Source organism: Staurois parvus, unplaced genomic scaffold (genome assembly GCF_062004578.1).
Source record: "Staurois parvus isolate SC_StPar_1 unplaced genomic scaffold, SC_StPar_1.0 ptg000389l, whole genome shotgun sequence".
In the NCBI taxonomy this organism is placed as follows: domain Eukaryota; kingdom Metazoa; phylum Chordata; class Amphibia; order Anura; family Ranidae; genus Staurois; species Staurois parvus.
In genome coordinates, this window is record NW_028318185.1 from 3,661,836 (window position 1) to 3,677,912 (window position 16,077).

At 44.1% G+C, this 16,077-nt stretch overlaps 1 protein-coding gene across 1 annotated transcript in view; it reads left to right on the forward strand.

Moving 5' to 3' along the window:
* Window positions 1-16,077, forward strand: part of TG (thyroglobulin) — a 439,344-nt gene that overhangs the window by 372,185 nt on the left and 51,082 nt on the right. Inside the window, exon 43 of the mRNA XM_089685945.1 lies at window positions 12,873-13,040. Coding sequence (XP_089542071.1) covers window positions 12,873-13,040 — 168 coding nt within the window. The remainder of the gene's footprint in view (window positions 1-12,872; window positions 13,041-16,077) is intronic.

The following is a 16,077-nucleotide window of genomic DNA, read 5'->3' on the forward strand; positions in this document are numbered from 1 at the left end:
GGATTGGCTGGAGTCCCATAAATATTCAGGCTGCATGCTCTGTTCTTTCCCTCGCTATGATTCTAGAATCCTCTAGAAGATAGGAGAAAATAATCAGAGCAGCAGCCTGTGAAACACTGAGCCCCAAGTAATCAACCCTTGCTTCTCTGATTACGGTGGAGCTAACTAAATTTTGCCTGCCAGCCTACACTACACTAGAAGGGTGCTACAGTAAGTAGCGTGGAGTGCAGAGGTTAGTGGTATGTATGAAATGCACTGTTAAGCTTTTACAAATAGGTAGTGCACAGTGCAGGGGTCAGTAGTATGTAATGCACACTACAGAGGTCAGGATTAAGTAGCACAGAGTACCGGGTCCATTAGTATGCGATACACAGTGTCAGGAGTTAGGAATAACTAAAACATGTTTCTCTCCCACAAGCAAATTCAAATACAAACATCTACTCTCTGCTAAAATTGCTCACAGCACAAATTCTCTCCTACCTCTGTAAAATTCACTTACAGGACCTTCGATGCCCAGTGGAGTGAGGAAAGCCCTTCCAGGCCTTCCCTTGGCTGGGTCATATGACCTGTCAGAGCTGCGGAGGAATCTAAGACTTCCCTTGGCTCTGCAATGTCTAGTGGCCCTCTGAAAGTGTGCTCAGAGAGGCAGCTGGTGTGGTCAGGAGCTGGTGGCTTTCATGGCAGTCACTATCTGCCTGACATGGCTGTGATCCACCTATAGATCGTGATCAACCTGTTGCTGACCGCAGCTTCAAACCCTTTCCATTTCTATCCAAAACACCATTTTAAAGAAAGTGCCTGGAGGCAGACATTTAGTTATCCCTTTCTATTATATAACATTATCATTCTGGCTCACACCAGTTTTTTTATCACCACCCTCCTCCGTCACACCTTCTTTCCCCATCAGTCCTTCCTTCGTCATTGTCTTCACCTCAGACAAGTAAAGCAATCTGCTATGACTGAAGGAAGATGAGAAAACAACCTTTTAATTGTTTCCTTCTTCAGCTTTGCAGAACTTCACACCTCACTTCTCAATTTTTGTAACCAATGTTTCATCTGGGAGCGTCTTATGTTTTCACCTTCCAAAGTACGAAACTAGGAAGCCCAATCTACTCTCAGCTTCCTTATAAGTAGGTCCCACATGGTTGTGAATTTCATTGGGATGGATTACAAAAACCTTTTGTTTTAGGACTAAAGCATTACTAAAGCCAAATACTGTATATATGCTTCAAGTTTCAATTCTCAATTGTTTTATCCTGTTTCGTAAAAATTTAGTACATTTAGTGCCCATAAATACCTTAAAATCATCCCAGAGATCTCCATCTGCATCCATTTTCTTTATGCCGGTGTCTACAATTCATTCTGTTCTCTCAATATCTCTCATTGTAGCCACCCATTCAGATGCACCAAGGGCAGAGAGAACAAGTGACGACAAGTGATGAGTCTAAGTAAAAAAAGCAAATCGCTAGTAACCCTTTGCGTGAGCATGTTCCTCCCTGCTGATCAGTGGATGGTACATACTTTAGCTATGCTGATCAGTTGATGATTAGTGTTCCAAATGGAAGCAAGCAAATGATGGCACAGACTGCATAGCTAAAGTCCACATCAGTGGTCTCCAAGCTGTGGTCCGAGGGCCACATGTGGCCCTTTGCTTGCTTTTATCCAGCCCTTGGGACACTCTTCCTCCAACAGACACCGACAATGGGGTATCATTTCTGTTATTGACATCAACAACAGAGGACGATTCCTCCCATTGACATCAACGATGGGGCACTATTCCTCCCTCTTACTCCAACAATAGGGCACTATTCCTCCCACTGACTCCCAATGATAGGGCACTATTCCTCCTACTGACTCCAACGATGGGGCACTATTCCTCCCTCTTACTCCAACAATAAGGCACTATTCCTCCCACTGACTCCAACAATGGGGCACTATTCCTCCCACTGACTCCCAATGATAGGGCACTATTCCTCCTACTGACTCCAACGATGGGGCACTATTCCTCCCTCTTACTCCAACAATAAGGCACTATTCCTCCCACTGACTCCAACAATGGGGCACTATTCCTCACACTGACTCCAACAATGGGGCGCTATTCCTCCCACTGACTCCCAATGATATGGCACTATTCCTCCTACTGACTCCAATGATGGGACACTATTCCTCCCACTGACTCCCAATGATATGGCACTATTCCTCCCACTGACTCCAATGATGGGGCACTATTCCTTCCACTGACTCCAACGATATGACACTATTCCTCCTACTGACTCCAAGGATGGGGCACTATTCCTCCCACTGACTCCAACAATGGGGCACTATTCCTCCCACTGACTCCAACGATGGGGCACTATTCCTCCCACTGACTCCCAATGATAGGGCACTATTCCTCCTACTGACGCCAACAATGATGGGGCACTATTCCTCCCACTGACTCCAACAATGGGGCACTATTCCTCCCACTGACTCCAACGATGGGGCACTATTCCTCACACTGACTCCCAATGGTAGGGCACTATTCCTCCTACTGACTCCAACAATGATGGGACACTATTCCTCCCTCTTACTCCAACAATAGGGCATTATTCCTCCCACTGACTCCAACGATGAGGCACTATTCCTCCCACTGACTCCCAGTGATAGGGCACTATTCCTGCTACTGACTCCAACGATGGGGCAATATTCCTTCCCCTAATGCCAAAGAGGTGATGTTTATTCCCACTGACGGCAGGGCAATTTCTGCTCCCAATGGCCACAGTCCGGCCCCATTAAAGTCTGAAGGACAGTAAACTGGCCCTTTGTTTAGAAAGTTTGAAGACCCCTGGTCTACATAATTCAGTGTCCAGCTCCCTCCCTGGAACATACACATCTAAAGCGTGCCCTGGGATGTGCTTTTTTGCTTTTACATTCAGCAGAAGTTGATATATCACTTCCCCTGCTGGCTGGTATGATGATCCAAAAACAGCAACTGCAGGAAAGAGGATTTTTTCACTTCCAATTTTGATCTCATGTTAACAAGTCATTACCAGCTTGTGCAAACATCAGATCAAACTGAGCTTGGATTGATCAGATGCTGTGGAGGCCAGAAGAGAGATAAAGGGCCCAATAGACCCCAGATCTCACCAAAAAGAGGATCTGTCCCTTGCAATAGAAATAAAAGTGATAAAAATAATGAAAGTTAAAAAAAAAAAATTCAAACAAAATAAAAAATAAAACTAAAATACATTTTTTAAAGTGCCCCTGTCTCACTGTGCTTGCTCGTAAAGATGATTGCTCATCGTTCCCTTTTGCATACATAAATAATGATTGCACCACACTGACTGAGTGCTGACTGGTCTTTCAGCTCCCCCCCGTGTCCTGCTAGTTCCTGGCGGTCCCTTTGTTGCTGACCAGGCATGTTCCTGGCCCGACTCCGATTGCTCTCCTGCTCCTGGTTCCTGACTTCGGCTTTGCTCCTGACCTTGGCTTTCTCTTCTGATTCGGTACTGCCGTGATTGCCGTCAGTGAGTAGGTCCAGTATAAAGGGAGGAGCTGCATGCCTAATGCGATACCCCGAGGAAGTCACGAGTAGTCAGTGACATAACGCGTAGGTACGCGAGTACGCAGCTTCCGGTGCGTGGTGATGCACTTCCGGCGTGCGACGCCATCTTGGTATACCCAGGAAGTCCCACACACATGCAGTATACCCACACATCGGTGAGGAGGGAGAACTGCGAGACATGTGAGTGTTATTCCTTTTCTTTCAATAAAAGGAGTCTTGGTTGCTTTAATACTACACTTAGAGGGTCTTTTTTTCTTGGCTCACTGGGCTGGTGAGCTACTGTCCTTTAGAGACATCTGGTCTGATCAGGGGCAACAGGGGCCCCATAAGGAGATCCACTGGAGGAAGAAGGCTATTGGTTCTTATGATTTAAGGATCCAGGGTGATCCTGCAAGCGGGTTGGCCCCTAGAGGTCACTTGGAGGAGGTGAGGAGGCAATCTAGCCGTAAACAGAAGAAGTGTGTTGGCACAATCACGGAATTGTTAAACACTATTGCACACTGCATGAATTTATTCATCACTTATATACTGTTTTTGGACATTTTTTGACCATTTGAATATTTTTTGAAGTGTGGACACTTTATTGCACTTTAGCACTTTTTGTTTAGCCCCCTTTTTTTTTTATTTGAGGGGTTTTTGATATATTATTTAATATATTTTATTAAGTGTGTGTGCATGGGCTTTTAAGTGAGAGGCACATATTTATAGATACTGTATTAATTTGGTGTGTGTGCACGTTTTTTAAGTGAGAGGCACAGATATTGTTACTCATTTGGGTTCGACACTATATATGTTGAGCACTATCGCAGTGATGAGTTACGCTATCTCATCACAACTGTAAGTTACAGAGATCACACTTTCAATGCTTAGATTGGAGAGACAGAACAATTCTCAATGTCCTCTGTAGCTGCAGAAACCTGAAGTGATGCATCCTCGAAGTTTGCAGCAAAAAGTGTGTTTATTTTTATTTCAATAGCTTAGTTCCCCTCGCAGTAGTGAAGAAGTTGAAGGATATGCTCGGTCAAGACTATTTTCTAAATTTTGAATTGAACGTGGATGGATTAGAACCCCTCTCAGGTTTTCACTGCTATTCAAGGCTCTGTTAGAAAAATGTACAACTTCAATGTCCATATTTTGGTCGGAGGTTTACTATAAGGGTAACCTGTACCAATAACCCTCTGAGATAAAACAATGCAGTCACAGACTCACCTCCATCTCCCATCCACAGCAAGGTCACAATACAGACCATGTAGTGAGCAGAACATATTTTGTTGAACCCCTTCCCCAAACCAATGCCAACAAACAAGCAACTGGGCTTGAGATAGTTCTTGAACAGAAAATCAAGTCAGTAAACCAGATTGACAGGTTCACTTAAAGTGGAACTAAACTCCAAAAGAAAAGATTTGCTGTGTTATAGGGAAATTTTAGAAATGTAAATTGTGTCTAAGCAGTACCCTGGAAAGTCTACCTTTTGGCTGGAATTCATATGAACGTGCCTAGATACTCCTGTGCCTACAGCCTCATAGCTGCCCACTCACCGGCCACTTTATTAGGTCCACCTTGCTAGTACCGGGTTGGACCCCCTTTTGCCTTCAGAACTGCCTTCATTCTTCATGGCATAGATTCAGCAAGGTGTTGGAAACATTCCTCAGAGATTTTGGTCCATATGGACATGAGTTACTGTTCTTTTTCTATCATCTCTAACCAGTCGGCCCATTCTCCTCTGACATCAACAAGTCATTTTTGTCCACACAACTGCTGCTCACTGGATATTTTCTTGTTTTTGGACCATTGTCTGTAAACCCTGAGATGGTTGTGTGTGAAAATCCCAGTAGATCACCAGTTTTTGAAATACTCAAACCAGCCCGTCTGGCACCAACAACCATGCCACATTCAAAGTCACTTAAATCCCCTTTCTTCCCCATTCTGATGCTCGGTTTGAACTTCAGCAAGTTGACTTCACCACGTCTACATGCCTAAATACATTGAGTTGCTGCCATGTGATTGGCTGATTAGAAATTTGCGCTACCAAGCAATTGAACAGGTGTACCTAATGAAGTGGCCTGTGAGTGTATATTTGAGAACAATGCCGCTTGAGCTACTGAGTCCTGTAAAGAACAGCCATTTTCACGTTTTTGGACCATTCTTTGTAAACCCTAGAGATGGCTGTGTGTGAAAATCCCAGTAGATCAAGAGTTTTTGAAATACTCAGACCAGCCCGTCTGGCATCAACAACCATGCCACGTTCAACTCCCCTTAAATCCCTTTTCTTCACCATTCTGATGTTTAGTTTTCATTTCAATAAGTTGTCTTCACCATATCTAGATGCCTAAATGCATTGAGATGCTGCCATGTGATTGACTAATTAGCAATTTGTGTTACCAAGCGATTGAACAAGTGTACCTAATAGAGTAGCCAGTGAGTGTATATCTGCAGTGTGAGATCTCCAAGGCGCTGCTGCCTCTGACTGCTATTTTCAGAAGATTTGGAGTAAGATTTAGTGATGTCATTACTGTGCTGTTCACTGTTCTCCTTGCTGTCATGAGCAAGCAAAGCCCTACCTCTACCAAGATGGCTGGCTGCACACAGACAGTGCAGTACAAGGCATGGTAAGTCAGTAATAGGCTACACAGGCAATACTGGTGACTTGTCCTTTGTCCTCTGCTTGCTTATTTTGAGAGGCATGGCTTCTAGAGTTTAGATCCTCTTTGAAGTGGCATTCACACTTTAGCATGTCTTGAATATACGTGATTACACACAAGTATACGAAACACAAAAAGCGCATGTCCCACTTGCACGTGAAAATCGCAGGGTAATAACTGTATTAAGCTCAATGCTCAAAAAAGTGCATGAACTACTTTTGACATGTTTGTTGTGCATAGGGCACACCCTTGAAATGTATTGGAAACCCTATGCTTGTAGAACAACAAAAAATCGTGGAAATGCGTGGCGCATGCCGTCATGGGTCATAGTGGAAATGGGGCCTAAATGAGAAGCTATACATGTTTTTTTTTTCCCTGAACCCTTTGTAGATACAGCCAGAAGTCTTCACACACATTTAATCACATTTATTGCACATAGCAGCTGCAGAAACAACGGTGGTTGGGCTTTAGTATGAAATCAGTCATTTCATAGTTAATCAGATGGTGCAGTTTGTTTCGTATTATATCACAAATCTATTCCATACCTAGGAAAGTGTTGAAATGAAAGAGATGTATTGGGCACTGACAGTCATTTCTGGAGCCACGGAGTCGGCTAAAGAGCCGCACATGATGTCACCTTCACAAAATGAGAAATGTAAAGAACAAAAACAAAACTTGTTTTTGGAAAAAGAGTTAGAAAATATTAGTTCTAAAAAAAACAAAAACAATAAAACACATATTTAGTACATCGCTGCAATACATCCACCTTTCCCCATTTTTTATTCCTTATACAGTTGCAAGAAAAAGTATGTGAACCCCTTGGGATTACGTGGAGTTTTGCATGAATTGGGCAAAATAAATGTGCTCTGAACGTCATCTAAGTCACAACAATAGAAGAACACAGTCTGCTGAACATAATACTACACAAACATTAGATGTTGCCATGGTTTAATTGCACATAACATGTAAACATTCACAGTGCAGGGAGGAAAAAGTATGTGAGGCGCTAGCTTAATGACTTCTCCCAGAGCTAATTGGAGCCAGGAGTGAGCCAACCTTGACTCCAATCAGTGTGATGATATTGGATGTGTTGCTGACAGCTGTCCTGCCCTTAAAAAACACACACCTGTTTTGGGTTTACTGGTTTCAAGAAGCACTGTCTGATGTGAACCATGCCTCGCAGAAAAGAGCTCTCAGAAGACCTACAATCAAGAATTGTTGACTTGCGTGAAGCTGGAAAGGGTTACAAAAGTATCTCCAAAAGCCTTGATGTTCATGTGTCCACGGTAAGACAGACTGTCTACAAATGGAGAAAGTTTAGCACTGTTGCTACTCTCCCTAGGCGTGGTCGTCCTGTAAAAATGACTGCAAGAGCACAGCGCAGAATGCTGCATGACGTAAAGAAGAATCCCAGAGTGTCAGCTAAAGACCTACAGAAATCTCTGGCACATGCTAACATTTTTGTTGACACATCTACAATAAGAAAAACATTAAACAAGAATGGAGTACATGGGAGGACACCACGGAGGAAGCCATTGCTGTCCAAAAAGAATATTGCAGCACGTTTGAAGTTTGCAAAAGAGCACCTGGATGTTCCACAGCACTACTGGCAAAATATACTGTGGACAGATGAAACCAAGATTGAGTTGTTTGGGAAGAACACACAACACTATGTGTGGAGAAAAAAAGGCACAGCACACCAACATCAAAACCTCATCCCCACTGTGAAACATGGCGGAAGGAGCATCATGGTTTGGGGCTGCTTTGCTGCCTCAGGGCCTGGATGGATTGTTGTCATTGATGGGAAAATGAATTCCAGAATTTATCAAGACATTTTGCATGAAAACGTACGACCATCTGTCCGCCAACTGAAGCTCTGCAGAGGATGGGTGATGCAACAGGACAATGACCCAAAGCATGCAAGTAATTCAACAAAACAATGGCTGCAACAGCACAGAATACGCCTTCTGGATTGGCCCAGTCAGAGTCCTGACCTCAACCCGATTGAAATGCTGTGGCATGATCTTAAGAGAGCGATTCACACCAGACATCCCAAGAATATTGCTACACTGAAACAGTTTTGTGAAGAGGAGTGGTCCAAAATGACTCCAGATCGTTGTGCAGGTCTGATCTGCAACTACAGGAAACGTTTGGTTGAGGTTATTGCTGCCAAAGGAGGGTCAACCAGTTATTAAGTCCAAAGGCTCACATACTTTTTCCTCACTGCACTGTGAATGTTTACATGTTATGTGCAATTAAACCATGGCAACATCTAATGTTTGTGTAGTATTATGTTCAGCAGACTGTGTTCTTCTATTGTTGTGACTTAGATGACGTTCAGAGCACATTTTATGCACAATTCATGCAAAACTCCACGTAATCCCAAGGGGTTCACATACTTTTTCTTGCAACTGTAACACACGAATTCTGCTTCAAATGCTACTTTATGCTGTAGCACACCCTGTAAGGGCAACCTTTGAATTGAGTCCTATTTCCCCCTTAGAGCACACATCCAGGTGCACAGCATTTTTGACACTCTTCCACTAGCTTCAAAGTACAGTGTAGGGGTTCCTTTTTCCTTTTTTTTTTCTTTTTTTTTATTGGGAACGATGAACTTGGTTAGGGAGAGGGAAGATGGGATACCCTGGTAAACTGTGGGATTGAACAACTTGAGGTCTCCACACCTTCTGGCTGCACTGTACACAAAAAAAATAAATAATGTCCTTCAGGATTGGAGCTACGAGGGGCGTGGCGTAACGCGTAGAAGCACCGTGGTGAAGCACTTCCGGTTCAGCGCCATCTTGGTACACCAGAGTGCTCTCAGTACACCCAGGAGAGGTGATACACACTGCGAATTGTCTTCTCTGCTAAATTGTGAGTTTGTACTTGGCATTTTTATCTACATTAAACCTGATATACAGTTTTGCACTATGGAGGATCTTTGTGTTTCTGTTGTATGATCCCAAAACATCATGAGCTTATAAGGGTATATACATTGCCACCTGCCCATGGAGGAACAACTGAAGGTGGATTAAAAAGGATTGAGGCTGGAGGAGTAATCTGTATCTTTGAAAGGAGCGTGCAGGATCCTGGGTGATCCATAAGGCATTGTGGCCCCTGTGGGTCGCAGGGGGAAGGTGAGCGGGCATGCCAGCCATTTAGGATTATCACTTACCACCTTCACCAACACAGGAGCACGCTTTGAAGAATTGTGTGTGTTATCGATATATGTGAAATCACCGGTTGCTGTGGACATTTGTATAAATATCACCTATATATATATACAAATCCGCACGTTCCTAACCCCAGAAACCACTAAACAGCTCATCCACTCCCTCATCATATCACGGCTCGACTACTGCAACTCCCTCCTCACCGGCCTGCCTCGCCGCTGGCTATCCCTGCTTCATTCGATCCTGAATACGGCTGCCAGACTCATTCACCTTTCCAACCGCTCCATCTCCGCCACCTCCCTCTGCCAATCCCTCCACTGGCTTCTGATTGCGCAGCGGATCAAATTCAAAATCCTAACACTGACGTACAAAGCTGTCCACCATACTGCCCCGAACTACATCACTGACCTAATATCCAAGTACCACCCAACACGCACAATCCGCTCCTCACAAGACCTCCTTCTCTCTAGTTCCCTGGTCTCCTCCTCCCATGCCCGCCTCCAGGACTTCTCCAGGGTGTCACCCATCCTCTGGAACTCCCTGCCCCAACCCATCAGACTATCACCTACTCTCCTCTCCTTTAGGCACACCCTGAAAACCCATCTCTTCAGGGAAGCCTACCCCACCCCCTGCTAACCTGCCGACCTCCTCCACTCTTCCTACCACTCCATCCCCCACAGCTATCTCCTCCTGTACCACTATCCCCTCCCTCCTAGATTGTAAGCTCGAAAGAGCAGGGCCCTCGATCCCCTCATGTTTTGCATTGTATTGGTATTGTTCTGTCACATGTTCTGTCCCCCTTTGTAATGTACAGCGCTGAGCGAACTATTGGCACTTTATAAATACTGTATAATAATAATAATAATATATATGGTGACTTATATCCCTGCATAGGGAATCACTGTGTACCACTTTAACTCTGGATATTTATGTTTGATTTACATTGCACCAATCACGTACAAATGTCACCTGAATAGATCTGGGTATAATCAGCATCATTTTATATCTTGAATTTAAAGGTATAGGTTTACTTATAGCGCTACATCACTATCATACCAATGACTTTTCTAAGCCACTGACTAAAGGAACAAGGAAGAAACTGGGGGTGGGCTAGCTAGGACTGAACTAACTAGCATTAACCGGTGGTGGTGGGGGTAACAGAGGGAGAAATCAAATCATATAGTAAACCTGGTGTAGTGGCCCAAAACTGCCACTAGATGTCAACATATAGCTGAACATTAATAATGTAATGCAGTTCAATACACAGAAAAAAAACATAAAGGTGAGGCAGAATAATGCTGAAAGTATAGTAAAATACCTGACAATGTGGCAGAAATATAGTGTGCTGCTAGCTTCTTCTTTGACATGACTAAGCAGCTGCTGGAATTCATAAAGAATGTCATGGACACCCTTTAATTGAATTGTGTCATGCCTCCTACCAGGACCCCTGATAAGAGAGACAGAGTTGGTCTTCCTGTTCTGGTCCTTGGCTCCATCAGTTGAGCGGGGGACCCGTGGGCAGAGAGGGGACGCTCTAAATACCTTTCCTTGCACAATAAGGTATTTAAAGTCCCTTCTCTGTGTGGGTTGGAGGGGGAAGGAAGGGTTGGCTCTGTCAAGAAGTCTGTATGGAAAGGGGGGCTCTGTCTGGCAGATTGTATGGGACAGTTTTTATCGATGGCCCTGCTTACATACTCATTTATAACAGGGAGGCATGGTGAGGGTCAGCACTGAGGCCAGGATTGTCCATGACGGCACTATGTAAGTACCTGTAATAATAAATAAATGTGCAGGTTGAGTGACTTCACCCCCCTGCCTGATGCAGCCCAAGTACCCCGTGGGCTTACAGCTTGGGGTAGTTGGCGAGGATGCCTCCAGTCTCTGAAATCTAAAGTTTACCATGGTAATGTCATTTATAAATTAATTTGCGTTATTTTTGCAAACTTCACAACTTTCTTAAAAATAATGCAAATACAACATAAAGATCACCACTCACCACCTAGACATTGCTTCATTAAAAACTGTCCCATACAATCTGCCAGACAGAGCCCCCCTTTCCATACAGACTTCTTGACAGAGCCAACCCTTCCCTCATCTTTAGCTCCGCTCCTCTTAGCTCTCAGTATTAGGGCAGGTCCTCAACTGCTTTGCTTACAATGCTGAACCACAAATCCCGCCTTGTATTTGATGATATGGAAGAGACTGTAAACACAATGCAAAGTTAAGATGTGGGGCTAAATTGCCTAGACTCTGAAAAGTGATCTGCATTTGGATCTCTTTTCAGAGGTGTTTGACAGGCAGTGAGCAGGTGATATGATGCCTCCTCATTACCTGTCTTCACCCAAATGCTGCACCAATGCATCGCAACTATGTGCAATTTGCTTGAAAAGGTTACATTCGGATGTGGTTTTGTCCACTGAAAGCAATAGGAGGAATTTTTGCCATGGCCTGGAAGCAAAACATTGTGATTGTGGCATTTGAACATCCCTATCCACTGGCTTTGCAGCTTAAGGGAGCACTAAAAATGCAACTCAGCTGTGTGTTTTTAATGCCCCCCCAACTGCAAGTCTAACCGAACCAGGGGCGGACTGACCATTTGGAAACTTGGGCACTGCCCGAGGGCCTGGGGTCAGTAGGGGGCCCCATGAGATGCCCCTGGTACCTTTTTCATAGGCTTTTTTGAGTTTGGGCAAGGACACAGGGGCCCCATGATCCCCTATTGTCCGGGTGCCCCATGAGTTGTCAGTCCGCCCCTGAAAATAACCCCAAAAGGACATAGGACTGTTCAAACCAAAGTGGAGGAAACTTGTGAGAACTAGGAATTAGGTTAAGTATTGTCCAGCTTTAAACCTATTGAATTTTTTCTGTACCTGGAGTATGGCATTAAAGCTGAAGTTTAATCTGCTAATATTTCACCTTTCCTGGTCCCCCCCCCCATCAACATACCAATGAAAATTTGACATAAACCTTTACATTGTCATTACATACCTTAATATTGATTTTGCTGACAGAAGGACCATTTGGACATGTGTTAACATATGGATTTTTGCATGTCACATGCTTTCCATTCATATTACTGGGCAGCACAGTGGCTAAATGGTTAGCACTTCTGCCTGGCAGTACTAGGGTCATTGGTTCAAATCCCAGCCACAGAACCTCCTGCCTGGAGTTTGCATGTTCTCCCTGTGCCTGTGTGGGTTTCCTCCAGTTTCCTCCCACACTCCAAAGACATGCTGGTAGGTGAATTGGCTCCTGTCTAAATTGGCCCTAGTATGTGTATGTATGAATGTAAGTTAGGGACCTTAGATTGTACACCCCTTTAGGGTTAGGGACTGATGTGAATGTACAATATATATGTAAAGCGCAGCGTAAATTGATGGTGCTATATAAGTACCTGAAATAAATATTACTGCATTGCAATCGTGTAATACCAGCCATATGAAGGATTGCAGAGTTCAGGACTTGAAGGCATACAGTGCAAACCGCTGACCATTCTTTATCATTACTCCATAGCTTCTTGCAGTCCGTGGACCTTTCCAAACATGGGGACCTGTTATAGATGGGTCATACCTAAGGGACACACCAACACGACTTCTCCAGCAGAAGACTACCCAGAATATAGACCTGTTCATCGGAAGTACTGAACATGACGGCCTGATCAGCAGGGCCAAGGCTATTAAGGTAAGGTTTTGGAAAATTACAAAATTCATATGACATTTATGTGCTTCACAAGCTATTTTGGAACCCAAAGTGGAGCTGTGAGTAACTTTACAAGTCTGCATCACTAAATTCCTAACATGTTTCCACCTTTTATCTTTATAAAACCGTCCTAGAGTTTCGTATCAAGTCGCAAGGTGAGGTGAGAGACTGCAGCAGGGGTTTATCTGTGTCATGTGCAAAGAAACAAACAGAGGTTGCAAGGGCCTAGTGCATTACCTTCTAAAAATCCTCAGAGGAAGAGGTTCAGCCTCGAAACGCGTCAGTCATTTGGAGGCCTACAGGCCTCCAACAGCCACCATCTAGGGAGATTGGACCACGCTGTCTTTTTTGTGATGTGCCTTTGATTTTATTCTTTTGTGAGTATACTACTTTTATTCAATAAATCTCATTTTTAGAAGGTAATGCACTAGGCCCGTGCGCCCTCTGTTTGTTTCTTTGCACACAGCTCTGTCACGACCCGCGGTCGCCACCACCAACAGGGCGACAATCGCACAGCCACGACTAACAGTAATACGTCACGCCCACGGCGTCAGACCCCAGACCTTCTCACCAAACTCGTGACCGAAGGACCAGCCGATCTAAAACCGCGGTGTGACGCGCGTAACAAGGCCCCACCCAGCTGCACCCTACACAGCGATTGCCCAGCTAATGGTTTACAATTGGTGCCTGCAGCCTGAATGCGCTTGTTACTGGGTCGGGTTAATTACGCAACTAACCCTCTACTGCCACCACCACTTTTGTCGGAGACTGGGAAACTCCCGTTATAAAATATACACTATAATGATTGCAATATTGATCTATATAGCACAGCCCGCGGACCTACTATACAGAGATATAACAAACAGTAGCGTCTCTTCAAAGGCAGGGATTCGTGAATTGCAAGTAAGCGCTTAGAAACAGTTTAACACTTTCAGAAAGAAAGATTTATTACTAAAAGCGTCAGACAGATGCAATAAAAATATTTACAAGGAGATGTCACAAAAATATATATATATGTATATAAAGACACAGCAAAGAGATAATTAGGAAGAAGATTACAGGGTTAAGTTACTTGCCCATATGCCTGAGTTTGCAAATCCAAGATGCAGAGCAGAAAGGTTCTTTGATCTCCTATGTTACGATGTTACCTCGGAGATCTCTGTGTGTGTGTGTGTGTGCGAGTGTGACAAGCTCTAACTCTCTTGAAAGTCCCTCTCAAGGGGAGGGGGGGGGGGGCTCTGACTACACGTTTTGGGAGTGGTCATTGGGGAACTCTAAACTAAACTACCAGCTTCATATCCCATGACATGAACCATACAGTTGACCTGAGGAATGTGCATTTACTCTGGTCAGTTTGATAATGTGTGGGCTTATGCCATTTTGGGTGACAAAAGTTACACTTTAGTAGACGGCCTGTCTCCACTCTCATGTCTTCCTGGTTGTTCCACGCCATCTGCCAGGAGATAACTAGAAACAGAAAAAATATGAGCGCTGGATAATACACCAGAGAGCGGCTAGCATGAAAGGCAAATACCAGGAGCCTCAAAAGAAATATCAAACAACCATGCAGCGCTAATATGTACAATGATGCATGCAAATAATCATTTGGTGCAGGTAATAACTAGTAAAGTGAACACCACTTAATACTAAAAAAGGATCTTGAAAAAAGGAGACATTGCTGGAAGTGGCAGCAGAGGAGGCTTATTGGGATGATCTGGTGGCCACATCAGGATTGGTTAGACTCCCCCCGGTGGTGAGACGACTACACGCCCTCTGATATCTGGTGTCCCTGAGGTTGTGATGTTTGCCCAGCTGATGCAGGCCAGATGACCACTCTGTGATCCAGTTCCAGTTTGCAGTAGCCGGATGACCAGGAGTTGGTTAACACTCAAATGCGCACTAAGATTGCGCTCTCTGGTTAGTGCAATCTGCACTCATTTCTGCGGGAGGAATATGGTCACAGAAGTCACTTATTGTGTCACCTTTTTGTCCTGAAATTTTATATATTATGCACCGCAAGAACACTCTTGTTGAAAGATTTATACTCACCATCATTATTATTCCTGGACTTTTCAGATAATTTTTTCAAGATCCTTTTTTAGTATTAAGTGGTGTTCACTTTACTAGTTATTACCTGCACCAAATGATTATTTGCATGCATCATTGTACGTATTAGCGCTGCATGGTTGCCAGGAGATAACGTTTGCCTCTCAGGACTGGAGGAGGGTAGGAATGAGGCTGAGGAATGCCTCAAACAAACAGACAGAACACAAAAAAGAGAGTGGAAAAGGGGGACTCCGCTCCAACAAGGATGAGCAAGTTTGCCACAAGCTCCCTTTGGATTTCCCTGGTCCGTTGAGGACAGCAAGGCCAAAAAGTACTCCATGTGGGGTTACTGACATTGTGGAGCTCATCGACCAGCGCAGGAGTTTCAGCATTCATTTGGTCATGCTTGTTTATCTGTGTCAAGCATTTTTGAACACAACCAAGAACTTATAGGCACCAGGATTAACATGATTGTGTCATCTCTGAGACAGCATCCCAGCCCAGGAAATAGATACAGAAGTAACCCTGGATTATAGCCAAACTAAAATTCTTCTGAAGAGAAAAGCAGATGAAGGGGTGTTCAAGGAAGTACTTCATGGGTAACAAGCTTTCAGTGTGCAGCTGGTGTAATGGTCCAGGGATTTGCTTCTTCCTGCAGGTCTTCTGCAACAGATCAGAATGATTTTCTGCATTGGTGCTGACCAATCAGAATCACTCTGATCTGCCCTGGAAGTGCTGCAGAAAAGAAAGGAGAAGAGGGAGGATTTCAAATCTCCAGACTGCTATACCAGCTTTGTAGGCACTGACAGCTCATTACCCACGGAGGTGAGTACAGCGGATACTGGGGGGTGGGGAGGGTGTACAGTGATCAACTTTTCTTTATATCTGAAAAGGTTAACTTACTGTATAATTTAAAGTGACCGTAAAAGTAATTTAAAAAAAAAACAAAAAAAAACATGACATAGTCACCTGT